Genomic DNA, 17,080 nt, shown 5'->3' with positions numbered 1-17,080 from the left:
GGTGCAGCCTCCCCGCCAGGTATTAGATGCAGTAGAGCAGTGACCTACTACCCCCAGGACACGCGCTCCGCCCTGCCTCACGGTCCCTTTCATTGAAAAAAAAAAAAAAAAAAAAGGTCCTCGGCGATCACGTGAAAGCGGCGTGCCAGCCGCCTGACGTCACGGAGCGCAGGCCAATGGACGCTTCTGTTTATGTCGGAGGTCACCGGAATATCAGAGCCCCGGCACGCAGCCTCGCCCCGCCGCCGCCGCCGCGCCGCTCACCCGCCCAGGTCGCGGGCGCCCAGCTGGAGCAGGAGGCGGCGCGGCTGCAGCGCCGCGGGGAGGGCCGCGCCGTTGCTTCCTGCAGCCGCGTCTCCGCTAGCCTGCCCCTCGCAGTCCCCGGGGCGCCGTGCGGCTCCAGACCGGGACCGAAGCTGCCGGCCGTCGCGGGTGGCCGAATCTGCGTCCCGCCTCAGCGTTCGGAGGACATGCGGAAGAGAGAATGACCCAGAGGGACACGCTTGTGCATCTGTTTGCCGGGGGGTACGGTCCAGACAAGGCGTGCAGGCTGGGGCCGAGGGTGCTGGGCTGAGGCCGAGGTCTGACGCGCAGGCCAGAGGAACGAGGGAGGGGGCTCCAGCCCGCTGGGTGGAGAGGGCGAAGCTCGGCGGGGAGCGGGGAGGAGGCTTGAGCCGGGCGTGCTGAGGAGGCTGAGGCCCGGCGGGGCAGGGGAAGATGAGGGACGAAGCTGGGGCGGGACATCAGCCTTGGGGGCCGCGGAGCCGCGGCAAGGCTGGGGCGGAAGCTGCAACCTGGAGGAGCCGCGGGCGGGGCTGGGGACGACCGAGCGGACTGGGGCCGCGGGTCGCGGCCTAGCGCGTGTCCGGGATGCGGGGCCGTGGGAAGGAGTGTGGTGCAGGCCTCGCGGAGGTTTCTAGGCCTGAGGGACGGGGCGGAGGTGCGGAGGCCGAGGACAAAATGGGCGCCGGGACCGCCTCCTCCCTCCTGCCTTGCCTCGCGGGCGGCGAGGCCTCCTCACGTCGCTCACGCCCCACCTCGGACCTCAGGGTTTTCCCCGCCCTTGCTGCGCGGGTGGGCCCTGGGTTGGGGTTGGGGGGAGGGCGCCCCGCACCCGCGGGGAGACTTCACTGCTCACCGCGGGAGCTGAAGGATCCTCGCTCTTGGAAAATTTTCTTCCCGAGCTTCTCCAGGTTGCAAGATGCGTGCAAAGCGGCATTGCCTTTGGGGTCAGATTTTTTCTCGAAAACCAGCCCTCTTGTGCACACTCTGTTCTTCGTCTGCTTAAAGGAGAAAGTCGGGGGTAGGGAGAGGTCAAATGCTTTGGCGATAGTTACTGTGTGTATGAGATTACGACTAAGCCTAAAGCCTCCCTCATTGCCAACCTAAAGGCTACAGATACTTTGTTGAGCCAGTTGAGACTCTTTTTTAGGTTTGTTCCTTCCAGATTATTTGGGGAATCCTAGCATTTTTAAGTCTAAGAGTTGCTTATCTGTAGGATCATAGTCATCAAAAAATGGCTGCGGTGAATTATGCTGAGGCTCTTTTATGTCTATATGACCATGTAAAGTCGCATCCTCTTAAAGCGTAGTTTTTCAGTCGGCCACTGTAAGATTTTATTGCCAGTGATGGTAATACTTTTCCTTGGGTTGGCACATTCAGTCAGCAAACTTTTATTGTACACTAGTCATGGGCCAGCCACTGATCTGGAATAAAAAATACTTTCCTTTTAATCCGTGAGGCAAAGTTTAGACAGAGTTTACTTTCCATATTTCTGACACTTTTGCCAGTAATCCATATTTCTGATACATTAACCAATAATATTGGCAAGTTAAATCTTTAAAAAAAAATTAGCCCTGTAGATGTTCTTGTAAATATGTGTTAGGCAAATTATCAGGCTTCCTCATGTAATTGAGGTAATGTATCTCAAAGGAGACTGTACATTTACTTATGGCCGCTATTTTAATATGAGTGAAAAATGGACAAAAACTTTTATTTTAATTGGTTTCATTTGTAAATTGAGGAGGGTGTGCTACATGATCTCTAAGGCCCTTCCCAGGTCCTAACATTTCTATTACTCTGCATTCAAAATTCATACATCAAGTTTTTTTAAAAGTAGGGCGTGTTAGCTTGATTGCACTAAGTTGTTTGGATTAAGATATTCTGTCACTTTTTTGTTACTAATGCATGTAAAGGACCTCCTGGTTAGCTTTTTCTTTAAGAGCAGAAATGGAGTTTTTGCAGCATCTAAACACCAATGGATTTAGAAGCCTCCCTCCCCCAAAGAACCTAGCATTTGCAGGTTATTGAGAGTATTAAATGAAGTACTAGAATAAAGCCTGACACAACATAGGTGATCAGCCTTGTAAATTCCTTTGTATCTCTTGGTTTTATAGTTATATGTGGTTGCATAATTTTTTGCAATAAAACCTGGTTTACCTTTTTTTTACCCCCTGGTTTATCATTTTTAGAGAAATATTAGGACTAGGATGGTAAAGATCATCTGCTTCAGCCCCTTAAAAATATGGAAAATTACTGAGGTGTATTGATTTACCCAAGGTCAAACAGCTTTCTATACATATAAAATGAGAGGTAAATAATCTCTACAGATCCTTCCAGCTCTATATTACATAACGCCAATATTGTAGGATATCCTGGAGGTCTATATGGTAACCTTTTGGAAATGATGTTGGGTTGTGTCAGTTACATTGTTCTTAATTGAAGATGTTGAATTCTTTTATATATGAAAGTTGCTTATTTAGGCGATCACTTCTGGTACATTCTTCATAGAAAGCTAGATTTCATTTTTATCCTGTTAGACTTATGTTAATTAGGAGTTAGGAAAGTTATTTTCACTTTAGCAATAATAAGTAGTTACGGAAGAGGGGAGAGATCTTTTTTAATAGCTGTTGTGACTGGGCTGCTTCACATACAGGTATCATTTAGATTAAGTTCTGAAAACTCAGTATGTTTTAAAAATCTAAATAATGTTTTGCAGTGGCATTTAATCTTAGGCAAAAATTGCCCAAGTATGGGGCCTTTGGATTGTTTCCCTGATGGTTGTAATTGTATTCAAGTATGTGTTTATCAGAATCTTGAAAATTTCCAATGGTCTGTATTATTAAATCGGAAACATTTGCAACAGATTAGAGCTTGGACCTTGGATGTGGGTGACATAGTCACATTGCTAACTTATTATTTCTTTAAGACACCCTTTGGTTCCATTATATTTTTTGCCAGGGTTAATTCAGAGTTTGTAAGGTCATTGGTTAGGTCAGTTGTGTTATGGAGGCAACTCCTAACAACTTGTCAAAAGAATGTAAGTAAGATTTAATTTAAGCTGTATTTTTAATAACTATTTGTATATTAAAATCTTTAATAGAACTATATATTGTGTAGACTTGGGTCAGCTATCCACTAAGAGACAGTTTGCTTTTTTTCTAGGAAGAGATTGTCTCAGATAGAAGGAATAAACCTTAGAAACTGTCCTTTCTAGGTTTTTGATGTTATAGAATAACAAACTTGACTATTCTTTCCTTGGAATTCTTTGCCAATCAAAGCACTTAAAGAAAATGAGCAAGCAACCTTGCATTGGAACTTTTTTTTTTTCTTACAATAAAGCTACAACTTAGTACTTTATTATTAGCAGCAAATTACATTAGTGATAACTTACAAGCAACTGGTCTTAACTCATTGGCCACATCATGGACAGAGGGACACAGGAGCATTACAAGGCAAAAAGGAAGTGGTGGCCTGCTTAAGGCACTTGGAATGGGGATGGTTAGGGGAAATGTGAGAGGAAGTTTAGAATGTAGAACCAGAGAGACTTGATGATAATTGGATGTTAGAAAGCCTCTATATGCCCTTGTCACCCTTGTTAGCCTTCAGTACCTCATACTAAGGTAATCATAGGAGCTTCTTCACATGGCCTTTCTTAATTGTATATATTTAAAGTATACAGCATGATGATTTGATAATACGAATGCATAGTGAAAAGATTATGACATAACATCTGGTGTAGTTACCATTTTTTGTGATGGCACCTGAAATCTATTCTTTGCAGATTTCCAGTGTTCAGTATAGTAGTAGTAATTTTAATCATTGTGCTATACATTAGAACTTTAGACTTATTCATCCTACATAACTGCAGATTTGTACTGACTAATATTCTAACATTTCCCACACCTTCTTGCCCCTGCTGACTACCCTGTATTGTTCTGTCTTATTTGACTTTAGATTTTATGTAATAGTGAGATCATGCTATTTTTTCCTTTCTGTGTCTGACTTATTTCACTTAGCATAATGTCTTCTATGTTCTTTTGTGTTGTTGTAAATGACAGGGTCTTCCACGTGGCCTTCTTGATCCTGGATGCTTCCTAGCCGCACTACATTCTACATTTCTATCTTGCTAGTTTTTGGTTTTTTGGTTGTTGTTGTTTTAAGATTTTGTATTTTGAGAACTCGAGCACAAGCAGGCAGGGAGAAGGAGAAGCAGTCTCCCTGCTGAGCCGGAAGCCTGGTCCACTGGATCCCAGGACCCTGGAATCAGGACCTGAGCCACCCAGGCGCCCTATCTTACTAATATTTTAAAGCATTATATTGGCTGTGCAAATCAGTGTTCATGTAGAGTTTTCTTATTATAAATAGTAAAACAATTTAAATCCGTATTCATTGTTTAGAAACTTTCTTTGTGGGAGAATAGAATAAAACTAAAATAATTTTAAATATTATGGTTTTTATATAGAATGTTTAAGAAATAATTTCTAGTCTTTTGTTTTATGACTTGCTTAATAAAATAATTGTGCTGTCCAAAATCTTATAGATTAATAAATGAGGCACACAGTATATATTCAGTATATTTTAGTTGTACTCCTCCCATCCCTTTAGTTTTGAAGCTGAGAATGCATTGTCCCTAGCCTCCACCTGTTAAGTAGTAAGCTGGCTTTAATGTTGCACTAAATTGACCAGTAAGTAGAAGTTATCTCTACTCACAAGCTATTTAAGATTTGTAATAATAACTGTACAGAAGAGGGGTGCCTGGGTGGCTCAGTTGTTCAAGTGTCCAACTCCTGATTTGACACTCAGGTTAGGATCTCAGGGTCATGAGATAAAGTGTGTGCTCAGCGCTGGACCTGGAGCCTGTTAGGATTTTCTCTCTCCCTGTCTGTCCCATTCTTCTTCTCATCCCTACCATCCTCACTAACACCTGCCCCCCTGCCCAAAAAAAACCCCAGAAGAACACATTTTTCCCTTTATATCCTTCCTGGCTAAATTGCATCTAATTTAGCATAGAACAGCATGCTTCAAATTTTATAGGAACCTATTAGTGGATTATAAAATCAATTTGGTTGGTTTGTGACCAACCTTCTAAAAATAGTAAGTATTCTGTGAAATGTTTGTGAATGTGGATATACTGTGTCTTCATGTAAAATAGTTCTTGTGGAATTGAATTCAGAGATTTGAAAGGGAAAGAGCTGGACTTAAAAATCAGATTTGGTTTGTTCTTTAGTTGACTGTCAACTTGGAGCAACTAATTTTCCCTTGCAGGATTTTTGTTTCCTCATCTGCAGAATAAGGAAGTTGGACCAAATACACTGTTTACTACCTCCTTTTTAAAAAAAAAGTTTAAAATTTATTTGTTTATTTATTTGAGAGAGAGAACAGGAGATGGGGGAGGGTCAGAAGGAGAAGCAGAGTTCCTGCTGAGCAGGGATCCCCATGTGGGACTCAGTCTTGGGACTCCAAGATCATGACCTGAGCTGAAGGCAGTCTGTGGTAAGTGGATATAAACTGCTGATTTCCTGATGCTTTCATTGTAGCATCAGGAAATACAGAAGATAAAGTAAATAAAATACTTAGTATTTTAAGTGGGCAGTATGGGCTGTAGAGAAGAGTAGTGCAAGAAAGGTGGCTAAAGAGTCAGTGTGAAAGATTTTATATATGGTGATCAGAGAGGACATAAGTGAGAAGTGACAACTGAGCAAAGATAAAGAGGTGAGCTAGTAACTGGCTCTTCAATTCAAGGCAAGAATGGAAGACGAAATGGCAAGAGTAGAAATTCTGAGGTAGGAGCATGGGTCGTATAATAAATTCTAATTAGAATTACAGCCGAGATCAGTGGCTTAGACCAGGATGGAATTGATGAACAGTGGTTAAGATTCTGGATTTATTTTGGAGTAACTGAGTCAAAGACACTTGCATACCATTTTTTCATGGGGTCCAGTAAGTAGGTCCCAGAAGCATCAACCACATTCTCCAGTTAAAAACTGCTGCTGTTAAAAAAAAAAAAAAAAAGATACTGCTAAGTTTTTTTTGATTGTTTATTTTAAAAATAAATGTGTGCGTATAGTATTTTTTTAAAATGCTGCTGTAAGATTCTTATTAAACAGCATTCCCCAACTCCTCTCCTCCTACATTTCCTTCCTAATGGGAACTTCTTGTTGTCTCAGCTGTGTAGAATTTTCTTCACACTTTCTCTTCTGGTAGATGAGGATTTAAGGGGCACCTGGGTGGCTCAGTTGGTTAAGTGGCTGCCTTCTGTTCAGGTCATGATCCCAGAATCCTGGGATTGAGCCCCACTTTGGGCTCCCTGCTCAGCAGAAGCTTGCTTCTCCCTCTCCCTCTGACTGCTGCTCTGCCTGCTTGTGTTCTCTGTCTCTCAAATAAATAAATAAATAATCTTTTAAAAAAAGAAAAGATGAGGATTTAGTTATACAATTCCCTATTTCTCCTTTCTTTCTGTTCTCTCAGTATATAGTTAGTTACATAACAATTTTTTAGTTAAATCAATAGATAATACTCAGCTTACTGTGGTAGTGTATCTTTGATTGGAGGGCTCAGTTGTTGACCTTTTCTTTCTTGAATATCTTCATTTCCTCCCCTTGGAATTAATAATTGCTACACATTTCAAAATGTTTGTTTAATTATGTGAGTATTTGAATATTTAGTTTCATATCATCAAATATATTCATTTGTCTTTCTTTTTCCTGAATATCTTCATCCCTCTGAACTGTGTGAATCCTTTCTGGGCTGGTTATTTTCTGAGCCTGACATTTTCACTGTCATCTTGGGATTCCTTTCTCGCTCTCCTAGGTTACTCATTCTTTTCCTAAATTCAATCCCCACCCCCCATCCCCATTTTATCAAGATGTAATTGACCTATAATGCGTATTAGTTTTAGGTGTACAACATAATAACTTGGAATATTCCCTCCTCTTTTTTAGATTAATCCCTTAACTTGTAGAACACGTTCTTTAGTAGCTAAGATAAGGTTATAAGGTAAGAAATTTCTTAAATATTTATTTGCCTGTATTTATTTTTTCTGCTTGATAGGTAGGTTTGGTATAGAATTCTAGAATCCATAATCTTCTGGGAATTCTGATGCTATTTTGACATTTCCTTTGTTAAAAAACCTTTTATGCTTTGTGTGGAAGTTGATGAGATCTTTGTTCCCAATATTTTAAAAGATTGTAGTAGCTCACCTTGGTGTAGGAATTCATTTTGGGTTTTGTTTTGATTTTTTTGGAATCTATTGATTGTACCTGTGAAGCCTAACCTCTGAGATTCTTGAATTCTCACGTTCTTTTTTTTTTTTTTTTTTTTTTTTTTTTAAGGTTTTATTTATTTATTTATTTGACAGAAAGAAAGAGAGATCGCAAGTAGGCAGAGAGGAGGCAGATAGAGAGAGGGGTGGAAGCAGGCTCCCGCAGAGAACCTGATGCTGGGCATGATCCCAGGACCCTGAGAACATTAGCTGAGCTGAAGGCAGAGGCTTAACTCACTGAGCTACCCAGGCACCCCGAATTCTCAGGTTCTTTAGAGAATTAGGCTTCTGCCTGGGAATATAGTTTCACCCAGTGTGTGGGGAGTTGGGGGTAGATCCCACCTGGATATCGCCCCTTTGTTGTGTAGCCTATCAGCCAGTCCTTCTGTTTTCCATTCTTTGCCTCACCTCCATCTTGAATACTTTGTGCACTGATCTTCAGGCCTCTTGAGATTCTGCAGGGCTTTTCTTCCGTATTTCCTTCTGCAGTTCTTTTTGCCTCCTTGCTCGTAAGTCATTAAAAATCCCTTTATGCTTCATTGCTTGGAATCTTGGGTCTTGTTCATTTCTCCCTGGCTCCCTCTGTCCTTGTGGCATATTTCTTTAAAATATGCGTTTTTTGACGTGGAAAGGAAATAATGTATAGTTAACCCCGTTTTCATGAGGAGAGATTTTAAATGTTTGACTCCAGTAGTTTTGTTCGCTGCATCAATTCTTCTGATTTCAGCATGCGTGGTAATTTTAAATGGCTTGAAGATAAAAACGGCATGAGAGATACTGGAGTGTCACCCCTATGCTTACATACCTATTGAATTTCGTAACATAAAATTGCTTCAGGACAGCCTAAGTGCTTGTGTGTACACCCACTTAAACCATTCCCCAGCTCTGTGTAACTTAGATCCTCATTACTTGTTGAATTGTTTTTAAGAGGAAGAATTGTTTAAGTTTTAAACATTACTTTTAAATTGTTCCTTAAGGAATCATAGTATCTTGTCTGTGGTCTGGCCATAAAGTGTTTGTAAAAGTTATGATGGAATTCTGTTACTGCTATAATAGATGCTGATTAAATTCAGTAGCTAATACTAATGTGTGCAATGTCATGAAATACTTTACATGGGTAATATCATACATCATCTTTACAACAAGGCTGTTTTCCCAAAGTAGATTGTGGTCTTTTATATATATATGTATATATATATGGATATATATGTATATATATATGGATATCGCCCCTTTGTTGTGTAGCCTATCAGCCAGTCCTTCTGTTTTCCATTCTTTGCCTCACCTCCATCTTGAATACTTTGTGCACTGATCTTCAGGCCTCTCGAACAACATGGATTTGAACTGATATGGGCCACTTTTATGCAGATTTTTTTTTCAATAAATATAGTACTGTAAATATAGTTTCCTCACATGATTTTCTTAACATTTTCTTCTGCTTTATATAGTAAGAATAAAATATATAATACATATGCAAAATACATGTTACATGTTCATTTTCTTGGTAAGGCTTCAGTCAGTAGTAGCCTATTAGAAGTTACATTTTGGGGGAGTCAAAAGTTAATGTGGATTTTTAACTACATGGGGGTGTGGGAAAGGTTGGTTCCCCTAACCCCCATGTTGTCTGGGAGTCAACTGTAATGAGGTTAAGCCTATTTCATAGCTGTTCAAAAATTATACCTGTTCCTTATTTATTGAGTATGGGCTCTCCCTTAATCTAGTTAATTTTGTTTCAGATCTCTTATAGGCCTACTATTTATCTAATTGGTGTGTTGATTTCTGACAATAGAATTATGGTTTTGATCTTTCCTTTTGGGCTTTAATTTTTTTTTAATTTTTTAATTTTTAAAAATTTCCTATTTAAAACTAAATGGAGTTTTTAGGAAACACTAAGTTAATTATGACTAAAATTTTAACACAATGTATTCAATTCCAGGTAGTGCATATACTTAACTAGTTTTCACATACTCAGTTTTTTCATCAGTTTTATCAAGGCATATGATAACGTTCACCAAATAAAATTTGTTAAGTGTGTAGTTCAGTAAGTTTTGGTAATGTGTAAGGTCCTGTAAGTACTATTAAAATCAATCAAGATACAGCACATTCCTTTTATCCCAAGAATTCCTCCATGCCCTTTGCAGGCAGTTCCTATGCACTCCACTACCTCTAGGTAATCACTGATCTCATTTCTGTTCTAGTTTTGCCTTTTCCAAAAAGTCATAAAAATGAAAATGTCCTAAAATAAAAGGCTTTTTTGTCCCTCACTTTCTCAGTTAGCATAATGCTTTTGAGATTCATCCAGATTGTTACTTTTTTTACAGAATGTAATAATCTATTGTATTGATATACCATAACTTGTTTATCCTTCATGTTGGTAGACATTTAGGTTACCAGTTTTGGGCTTTTAAGAATACAGCTGCTATGAGTATTCATGGACAGGACTTTGTGAAGACATATATCTGGATTTCTCCTGAGTCAGCACCTAAGAGCGGGACTTTATAAGAAATCAACAGGCTGTCTTTTCTGGGTTTTTTTGTTTGTTTGTTTTTTAAAGCCATTTTCTAAAATGACTACCACTTTGCATTCCCATCAGCAGTGTATGAGATTTCCAGTTGGCCTTTATCAGCACTTGGCTTTCTCATTCTTTTTAGTTTTCACCAATAATAGATGTATCGTTATAGCTCATTGTGGTTGTTTGCATTTCCCTGATAAATGATTTTGAAAAAAAATCTTTCAGGGTTTATTTGCAACCATATGCATATGAATGTTCTGTTTTTAAGTTGTATTTTTCACTTTTGTTGCATAAAATTTGTTTCAGTTTTATTTTCTTGATGGCGTGTTACTGTTGTATCACTGTGAAATACTTACATATTTTATATATATGTCCTAAATTTTGTATATTTATAAATAATTTGTTCTAAATTTTATTGGGCGTTGCTATGCTGCCTTTTTTTACTATGTGATACACACATACACTTTTTTTTTTTTAATTCTAGAGATAGAATTGTTTAGTGTATTTCTCTGGTGGTCTACTTTTCTTTTTCTTCCTTTTGTGCCCATTTGGAGGTTCGGGTTACTTCTGATACAGTCTGCTTTTTTCACTTTGACTCTTTGGTGAGGGGTCTCCTGATTTTCCTCTGGTTAGAAAGGTTTCACGAGGTTTCACTGGGTTGTTATTAGTGCTTTAAGAGAAAATTATTTCCCGTTCTTGCATTTAAAAAGAATACTCATCCTATCTCTTACATTCCTTGAAAAAGTTTAAATGATGTCATTTGTTTAGAGCTTTTGTTTTGTTTTGATGGTCAGTTTTTGTATTTAAATTGGATTCTTCTAGCTAAGCCTATCTGCTTTGTACAGATTTCTACCTGTGGGCCTAATCCACTGATTTTGAGACAAAAATACCATTTTTTGTAGGCAAAACACTTCGGAGTATTTGAATATTTAAAATAGGAAACATGATTATCCATCAGTGGTTAATTTTTATTGCTCTGAAGAACATAGCTTGAGTTTTGAAAGATAGAGGAGTTTGAGGGACTCCTCTAGGTGTCAACAACTACAAATAATATCTGGCAAGGAGCACCAAATAAACCCTTAGGATACTATTTAAAACTATGCTGTGGCTTCCCAGTAAATTATTAAGCTCAGTTCTTTGTAGCTACTAAAGGTGTATGCAGTCAAATAAACATTAAAATGGTTTAGTCTTTTAAAATAAAAAATTTTAACATTTTAATAGCTTGGTGAAGCCCCAGTTGCCCACTCATTATACAGTCTAAATGTGTGTACTAAGTTATGGAGTAAGTAGATTTGTTCCTTTCTTTTTTTCGTAGATGTGGTGGTACAGTAGGAGCTATTCTGACATGTCCACTGGAAGTTGTAAAAACACGGCTGCAGTCATCTTCTGTGACGCTTTATATCTCTGAAGTTCAGTTGAACACCATGGCTGGAGCCAGTGTCAACCGTGTAGTGTCTCCCGGACCTCTCCACTGCCTAAAGTGAGGCACAATTTTCGTGAATTTGTTTTTTTTAGTTTGTTTTCCGTAATGATAGCCATGTGTTTTGTTTGTTTATATTCTGCCCCATTTTAAGAAGCTTTTTTACAAACTTATTAACAGAGTTACTCTAAATTATATTCAGAAATGATAATCCCTAATGGAGAGGAACAGTTAGTTGGATGATATAAAATGTAATGTTATTTTCAAATCATGTGTATTTAGATTATTTTTCTATATTTAGTCAGTGGATTTGTTTTCTGAAGGTATTCTAGGTGTCCTATTTGTCTTTGAAATGTGGTAGTGTTAAATCCCGACTCTTTCTGTATGTTTTTTAATTTTCCAAGTATTGACACAGTTAGTACAACCACTTAATGGCAATCTGTGATTTTTATGTAACCTCAACATAACTGAAATTTAAAGCAGTGTTCTACTGGTTTTAAGAGGTGATTCAGTGTTTGTTTGACATTTCTTGGTAGTTTGAAAAAGATTTTGTTTTTACATTTTACCATACTTCATTATATTGCACATTGGATTTAAGATTTCAAAACTGTTGATCACGTTTTATGTGTTCAAACTTAGGTATGTAACTTGTATCTGCCTTATCAGGTCACTTGGTACATAATCTATTTGAACTTAGTTCAGTAGTATTTATTTTGTGGCAGCAAATAAACTCAATAGTGAGTGTTTACCTTAGTTACCAAGAGTTCATCAGTCTTTTTTCTTTTTTCAGTTTTCCTAGTACATGATAGGTAGAATAAAATTGTTAACAATTTTGGATGAAAATGCTGTAATTATAGGGTGCCTGAGTGGCTCAGTCAGTGGAACATCTGCCTTCGGCTCAGATCATGATCCCCAGGTCCTGGGATTGAGTCCCAGGTTGGGCTCCCTGCTGAGCAGGGAGCCTGCTTCTCCCTCTCCCTATATGCCTCCTCCAGGTTGTACACTCTCTCTCTCACTCACTCTCTGTATCTCAAATAAATAAAATCTTTAAAAATAAATAAATAAAATGCCATAATTACAGGGGCACCTGGGTGCCTCTGTTGGTTAAGCATCTGACTCTTGATTTCGGCTCAGGTCATGATCTTAGGGTTGTGAGATGTAGCCCTGTGATGGGCTCCATGCTGGATGTGGAGACTACTTAAGAGTCTCTCTCTTTCTGCCCCTCTCCCCTTCTTAAATAAATAAATAAATAAAATGCTGTAATTACAGATGAGTATCTGATACGAGTATTATCAATCGAATTAATAATACCTTGGCAGAAATAGAATATTTTACCTGTTAACAATGGGTCATTTCAATATCATGATTCTGTCTTCTATTACCACTGTTATGTCTCCTGAACTTCTTTCTTTGATCTTTGCGACAGCCGTATATATTTTTTTATTTATTTAAGAGCCAGCAGGAGTGTATGCAAGCAGAGGGAGGGGCAGATGTGAAGGAAGAGGAACAAGCAGGCTCTGAAATGAGTGCACAGCCACTGTGGGGCTCAGATCTCACAACCCTGAGATCATGACCTAAGCTGAAATCAAGTCAGATGCCTAACCACCTGAGACACCCAGGCTCCCCACAGTAGTAGTATATTTTTTATTCTTTTTTCTATTTTTCAGTGGTTTTGCCTTCTGACTTTTCTCAGCAGTAGTAGGAATCCCTCTCAGCTTTGTTTTAATTTCTCAGTTTTTCTGGCCCTCAGTTAAGAGTCAGTTTAACATGTATCACCTGTCATTAGTATATAGGTGACTTCTAAGTTTGCATTCTCTGCCTTAATACCTTTTTACTCATTCCCTTTGATTCCCTACTCAGGGGCTCTGTCCAAAGCAATCTGTTTCATGGCCTTTTTTTTTCTCCCCCTAACATCTTTATTTGAGGTACAAGTTACGTACCATAAAATTAACCCATGTAAAGTATACAATTTGTTTGTTTTTAGTATATCCAGAGAATTGTGTGACCACTATCACCTTCCAATTTTCAAACGTTTCCATCATCATCACTAAATAAACCTTTATCTGTTAACAGCCACTTCTCATTTTCTCCCTTCTCTCTCCTTCCATCCCCTAGCTCTAGGCAACTATAATCTGCTTTCTATCACTATACAGTTGCTTATTATGGACATTCTATATAAATGGAATTATGTAATACAGTCTTTTGTTTGATTTCTTTCATTTAGCATGTTTTCAAGGTTGATCCATGTAGTAACAGTATCTTTTTATTGTCAAGTATTGCTTTATATATACCACATTTTGTTTATCCACTCATCAGTTGATAGACATTGGTTTGTTTCCACTTTGCAGTATTCTGAATGATGCTATTATAGAAATGTATGTTTTCATTTTGGGGGGGGGATATGCTAGGAGCAGAGTTGCTAGGTCATACAATAACTTGTAACATTTTGAGGAACTAGAACACTATTTTCCAAAGTGGCTGTATCATTTTACATTCCTACCACCATTGAATGAAATTTTCAGTTTCTGCACTGTCTTACCAACCCCGGTTTTTTGTTTTTGTTTTTTAAGTAGGCTCCATCAACTCAGGGCTAAAGCCACCCAGGCACCCCCACCAACCCTTGTTTTACTATATCTGACTTTTTTATTATAACCATTCTAGTGAGTGAAGCATTTCATGGCTTACCCATGAACTTTAGAAATCCCTTCCCCCTGCCCCCCACCGGGCTCTTGGTTTCCTAGGTGGGTCATGGGTGAACTTCAGGAGGTCTATAAATGACATGAAATTGTATGCAGAATTGTGTTTGCAAATGTATATATATATTTTTAAAGATCTTATTTATTTATTTGGGAGAGAGTACACAAGTGTATGTGGGAAGGGGAGAGGGAGAGAATCTGAAGCAAATTTCCTACAGAGCACAGAGCCCAATGTGACCCAGTCCCATGATCCTGAGCCCATGACTAGAGCTGAAACCAAAAGAGTCAGACACCTAACCAGCTGAGCCATCCAGGCACCCCAACAAATATGTTTGTTTTTGTTTTTGTTTTTTTAAAGAACATTTGCCTTTCTTAATTTTTCAGCGAGACTTACGATACAGAAAAAGCTAACAAACACTGAATCTTCAAAATGTTCTCCATTATTTGTTATTTTGAACTCTACTTCTGTCTAATCTAGTTTTATCAGATGTGGTTCTATATCACTGTGTCAGTCATCTGGAAATATGGTAAAAATGCAAATTACACTGCCCTAGCCTGTTAACTCTAGGTTAAAATACTTTTCTCCAGTTTCTGTTTCTTCTCACTTCCAAGCTTAATTAATAACTCACTCTCAGAAAGCCTTCCAGGGCTTAGACATGTCTCTTCCTTTCTCTGCTGGGCATATGTATCTAGCTTGTATAGTATTTGCTTATTAATATAGTCTGTTGAATTATTTGTTTTAGTATAATTCTTTTTTCCGCAACTGTACATCAAATTTCTCATTAGCAGGTGTCTCACCTTCTTTTTTGTCTTTTTTCTCTGCTTAGTTTTTATGCAGTAAGTATTCAGTATAGTAAGTGTTAACTAAAAAAAGGGGGATATGGTAACTGGCTAACTATTTTGGTACCCTAAAGGAGGTTAGGTTGCCAGATTTTGACAGCATTTCACTGGAATGATTGAATGAGGTAATGCTGCATTACTGAGAGAGTTGTCTGATTATCAAGAAAGGACCTCGAGTACTAGACAGAAAACTACATTTTTGATCGGAAACTGAATGTGCTGGTAAAGATTATAAAATGGAGGATATTGAAGATAATCATGTTCATACAAGAACATGATTGTATGAAAATGTAGAAATTATACTGTAGTCTTTAAAACTTTTAGAAAAGAATCTGATTAGAATTTTTTTTATTATCATTTAAGATGATCATTTTATGCTGTGTCAAGAAAAGCGGATTTTCATAAGTAAGAAAAACTGAGCAGAGCAGCACAACCTTATAGCAGAGACTGACAGGTTTAAAAGTCTTAAGTTTGCTATACAAATAAGGTACTAGACTTTGAAGGACATTCCTTTCTAAATAATATTTTTTTCTTTCAGAGTGATCTTGGAAAAAGAAGGGCCTCGTTCCTTGTTCAGAGGATTAGGTCCCAATTTAGTGGGGGTGGCTCCTTCCAGGTAAAAATAATTTTTTTAAGTTAAACAAAATGGTGGCAATCTTTATTGTTTCAAGTTTAATGATGGAAGATGCTGAAGAGAAGTCAAGGTGGTAAGGATAAAGCGCCTTGGTATAAAAACAGATATCTAGTAACCATGTAAAAGCTTGGGCCGTTTTCCCTGTGTGGCAGCGCAAAAGACCTCTTAGTGAAATCACTGTGGTGCAGTTTTTGAACCAAGTTCAAAAGGCAGAGAATACTAAGGGAACCAACAGTGTGAAAGAGGACTACTTAGAGCTCTAGAACTAACCCTGTTTTTTGGCTTAGAGGACAAGCTAGACAGAATAATTTCATTACCTATTAAAAGAGCCAAAAAGGCCCTATTAATACATTAATTTGTCATTTATCTCTGATATCTTTTTGTCTTAGATTTACTGCTTCTGCAATAAAATACTGTAGAGTTCCCATTCAGAGTGAAAATGGCTCTCTGTATCCCATGTACTGGATACATGTCTTATTATTTATTGGTTTTCAAGTTTTTGTGGGCTCTTTTCTCTCTTGAAAAATTACCCGTTGGGGGAGATGGTGCCTGGGTGGCTCTGTCTTTAAGCGTCTGCCTTCAGCTCAGGTCATGATCTCTGGGTCCTGGGATTGAGCCCCTCATCTGGCTCCCTCTGCAGAGAGCCTGCTTCTCCCTCTCCAACTCCCCCTGCTTGTGTTCCTACTGCCTCTGCTTGTGTTCCTGCTCCCGCTGTCAAATAAATAAATAAAATCTTCCCCCCAAAATTTTATTTTGGGACACCTGAGTGGCTCAGTTGGTTAAACGTCGGACTCTTGGTTTCACCTCGGGTTGTGATATCACAGTCTTGAGTTGGAGCCTGGCTTGGGGCTCCATGCTCAGTGTGGAGTCTACTTGAGATTCTTTACCTCTGTCCTCCCTCGCCCTCTGCTTCTCATCCCCCATTTGCGTGCTTGTGCACTCAACCACACATGCGCACGCTCTCTCTCAAATAAATAAATAAATCGTAAAAAAAAATTTATCCTTACCGTAAAAATTAAAAATGTGTAACATAAAGGCTGACATTCCATCTTAAACACATCACCCCTCATGCTATATGCCTTCTCATAGGCACTTGTCTCCGCAGATAAGTGTTATTAATAAAAGTTCAGTGTGTGTAGTCTTCTTTTAATTTTTCTGGCTTATTTTGTATGTAAAATGCATATTGTGTATACTTAATTATTGTGTACATTCATTTAATCGTATTAAAATATTTCACCAAATTTGTCTTGAAGCTTTTTCCATCAAAATACATAGTTTTTGTTTAATCACATAATGTGGCGACTCTGTCATTAATAAGCATTCCCTTATTGATAACCTTTACGTGTATTTCCACATTTTGTCTGTTGAAAGCAGTAGTTTTGTGAACACAGCTATATTTTTATCTTTACTTAAGCAAGTGTATTTCTTTAGATAG

The 17,080-nt window shown here is 38.5% G+C and overlaps 1 protein-coding gene across 2 annotated transcripts in view; it reads left to right on the top strand.

Annotated features, from left to right (window-relative positions):
- Positions 1 to 210: 210 nt before the first annotated feature.
- SLC25A36 (solute carrier family 25 member 36) overlaps positions 211 to 17,080 on the top strand; it is a 36,014-nt gene continuing 19,144 nt past the window's right edge. Inside the window, exons 1-3 of one of the 2 annotated variants that reach the window (XM_059163934.1) lie at positions 215 to 525; positions 11,371 to 11,535; positions 15,550 to 15,627. In XM_059163934.1, the coding sequence (XP_059019917.1) occupies positions 485 to 525; positions 11,371 to 11,535; positions 15,550 to 15,627 (284 nt within the window). In that variant the 5' untranslated portion in view covers positions 215 to 484. Of the gene's footprint in view, positions 526 to 11,370; positions 11,536 to 15,549; positions 15,628 to 17,080 lie in introns of both variants that reach the window. The other variant, XM_059163935.1, reaches the window with a different exon arrangement.

This window comes from Mustela lutreola, chromosome 2, assembly GCF_030435805.1.
Source record: "Mustela lutreola isolate mMusLut2 chromosome 2, mMusLut2.pri, whole genome shotgun sequence".
In the NCBI taxonomy this organism is placed as follows: Eukaryota; Metazoa; Chordata; class Mammalia; order Carnivora; family Mustelidae; genus Mustela; species Mustela lutreola.
This window is presented reverse-complemented; position numbering and strand designations above follow the sequence as displayed.